At 52.8% G+C, this 2,799-nt stretch overlaps 1 protein-coding gene across 1 annotated transcript in view; it reads left to right on the forward strand.

Annotated features, from left to right (window-relative positions):
• Positions 1-347: 347 nt before the first annotated feature.
• Positions 348-2,799, forward strand: part of LDLRAD2 (low density lipoprotein receptor class A domain containing 2) — a 7,731-nt gene continuing 5,279 nt past the window's right edge. The window contains exons 1-2 of the mRNA XM_040228541.1: positions 348-429; positions 2,562-2,748. Coding sequence (XP_040084475.1) covers positions 348-429; positions 2,562-2,748 — 269 coding nt within the window. The remainder of the gene's footprint in view (positions 430-2,561; positions 2,749-2,799) is intronic.

Genomic DNA, 2,799 nt, shown 5'->3' on the forward strand with positions numbered 1-2,799 from the left:
GCAGTTCTCTGAGGCTGTAGGACCCCACTCCCTGAAGCCCTGTGGCTGAACCGGATCTGAGTTTCCTGGTTCCTGTCTGGCAAGGGATGAGCAGGCATCCTCCCCGCCTTCTCTCCCCAGGCTCCTGCCCCAGCCCCAAATCTCCATGGCAACCCTAGACACAATCCTGATCTGAAGAAGAGTCTGGAACCGGGAGTGCAAACATCTCTGGAGAGACCAGAGGAGGTGGTGTACTTGCCTCCTCTTGCTCCCCGCGTCCTGCCAACCCCTCCACTGCAGTCTCCCCCTAAGACCCCAAACTGCGGATTCTGCCGGTCTGCCCCACTGCTGGGCACAGGACGGCTGGGATGGAAGTCTGTCCTCCGCAGCTGGCCCAGAGGCTGCTCCTGCTGGGGGCAGCCACGCTGACTGCATCGGCTCTGCACACCGGTGAGTCCACGGGGGCTTGGCTGGGCAGGCAGGAGACTCAGGCCCACCACCCTTAGAGTCTGTTTCCCCAGTCAGCATTCACCCTGATGGGCTGGGATCCCTTGGGTTGGAGGACACTGGGAAACTCTGAGTCTGCTCTTGCCTGGCACCCTCAAATCCACCCCAATCCCTCTGGGTGGCTGGAGCTCCAAGTCACCCAGAAGCAAGGGCCTGGGGGCAGGTGGGGCAGCCCTCAGGTCTGCAACTGGGAAACACTATGGACTTTGGAGTCAGATGACCCTGCATTCACACACTCACTCTACCCTTGACATCATTTTTTTTTTTTTTGGCCTCACTGTATGGCATGTGGGATCTTAGTTCCCCAACCAGGGATCAAACCTGTGGCCCCCTGCATTGGAGGCACAGAGTCTTAACCACTGGATCACCAGGGGAGTCCTGACTTCACTGTTTCTAAGTCTTCGTTTCCTCAGCAGTAAAATGGGAAGAACGATAGAGCCTTGCTCCTTAAGGGACTGTTGATATTATCCATGTGAGATCAACCATGCAAGACACACAGACAGCACCCTGCACACAGGAGGTGCTCGTCCACTGACTCTCTGAAACTCCCCCTGTCCCGTGTGCCTCCAAGACAGGTTCCGGCTTTAGTAGACCTGCACAGATATGAGAAGATGCTCCTACATCCTGAGCCCTAAAGGGGAATTTCTCCCCCAAAGACCCAGATCCTGGCTTGTCCTCAGGCACCCCTAGTGCCCTTACCATGCACCAGAAAAGCCACCTCCTGTTCTCTCTCTCTCCTTACAAAAATCAGAGATGGTTTGAATACTTACACATTATCTCATTAATCTTCGTAACAATTCTGTATCAGTGAGGAAGTTTGGGGCTGGAACAGATACCAAACTAAAGGGAATGTTTAACATAAGGACATTTATTATTTCACTTAAGCAGAGAGGCCTTAGGTGAGACCAGAATGGTTTTCAGCAGTTCAACTGTGCCAAGGCTCCTCCATAATTCTCATGACCTCATCCTTGCAAGATGGCTGCTGCAGCTCCGGGCATCACATCCTCAGTCAATGACTTTCAAAAGCAGGAAGAAAAGGGGGCTCCTCATCCCATAGCTCTCCCTCCTTTTTTTTTTTTTTTTTTTTTCGTTAAATTAAGGAGGAAAATCTTTCTCAGGAACCCTCAGCAAGCCTCTCCTTAAATCTCATTGGCCAGAATCAGGTCACATGCCAACGCCTAAACCTGGCAAATAGAATTCGGATTACAAGACTTGGATTAGGCTAATGACCAGGGGGCTAGCATGTTGCTCCCTGACAGCTGAGGGGAAGTGAGTTTCTTTAGCAAGGAGAAACAGGGAATGGCTGCTGTCTGGGCAGGGGCCCAACTGTGTCTCTCCCATCCTTCCTTACATAAGATCAAACTAACACTTCTGCAATGCTCATTAGGTGCTCTCCCAAGCACTGCACCATAGCCATACATGCCCACAATCCTTTAGTTTCCACTCCAAAATATGGAAAGGTCTGACAACCAATATTTGTTTTTTAACTAACTGGCAACCGCTTGACCTGAACTGACAGGAGTCTGTGTATTGTCTTTATTTGTCCTCCTTAGGGCAAATGTTCTGTACAACTGCTCTAGAAAATGTGTTTGATCACAGAGGGCTGCGGCAGATTCTGTTTGAGGCTGTGTCATATTATCTTTCTAAAATCTGGGAAATCGTGAAACCACATCCGAAGGTTTTTTTTTTTTTTTAGATTTTTTTTTTAATGTGGACTCTTCTTATTGAGTATGTTACAATAATTATTTCTATTTTATGTTTTGTTTTTTGGGCCACCTGGCAGGTGGCATCTTAGCTCACTTGCCAGGGGTGGAACCCTGGAACCTGCCCCGCCCCCCCAGCTCTATCCCCTGCAGCTCCCCACCCCCCAACCCCCCACCTCCATTGGAGGGGGAAGTCTACCACCTGGCCCCAGGGAAGTCCCCATCCTCGGATTTCTGAATAAGAGACTGAGGACTTGACTTAAATTTTGTAGCCCTCATAAATATTCTGAGATGGATAAATCATCTGCCCCTGGGCAGACGGCAGGGGCCAGGCCGGGCACCTCGGTTTCAGGGCCGTGCTCTCCGTTGCAGCTGACCTGGTGGACCTGTGCGGCCGGATCTGGCCGGCGGACGGGCTGCTGCTGCGCTCGCACTCCGCGTCGCGCCGCTTTTACTTCGTGGCCCCGGACACGGACTGCGGGCTATGGGTGCGGGCGGCCGCCGCGGGCGACAGGATCCGCCTCCAGTTCCGCTTCTTCCTGGTCTACAGCCTGGCCCCGCCGTCCATGCCGCCCCCGGCGCTCAACGCCTCCATGCCGCCCCCGGCGCT

This window comes from Oryx dammah, unplaced genomic scaffold (assembly GCF_014754425.2).
Source record: "Oryx dammah isolate SB20612 unplaced genomic scaffold, SCBI_Odam_1.1 HiC_scaffold_27, whole genome shotgun sequence".
Taxonomy (NCBI): Eukaryota; Metazoa; Chordata; class Mammalia; order Artiodactyla; family Bovidae; genus Oryx; species Oryx dammah.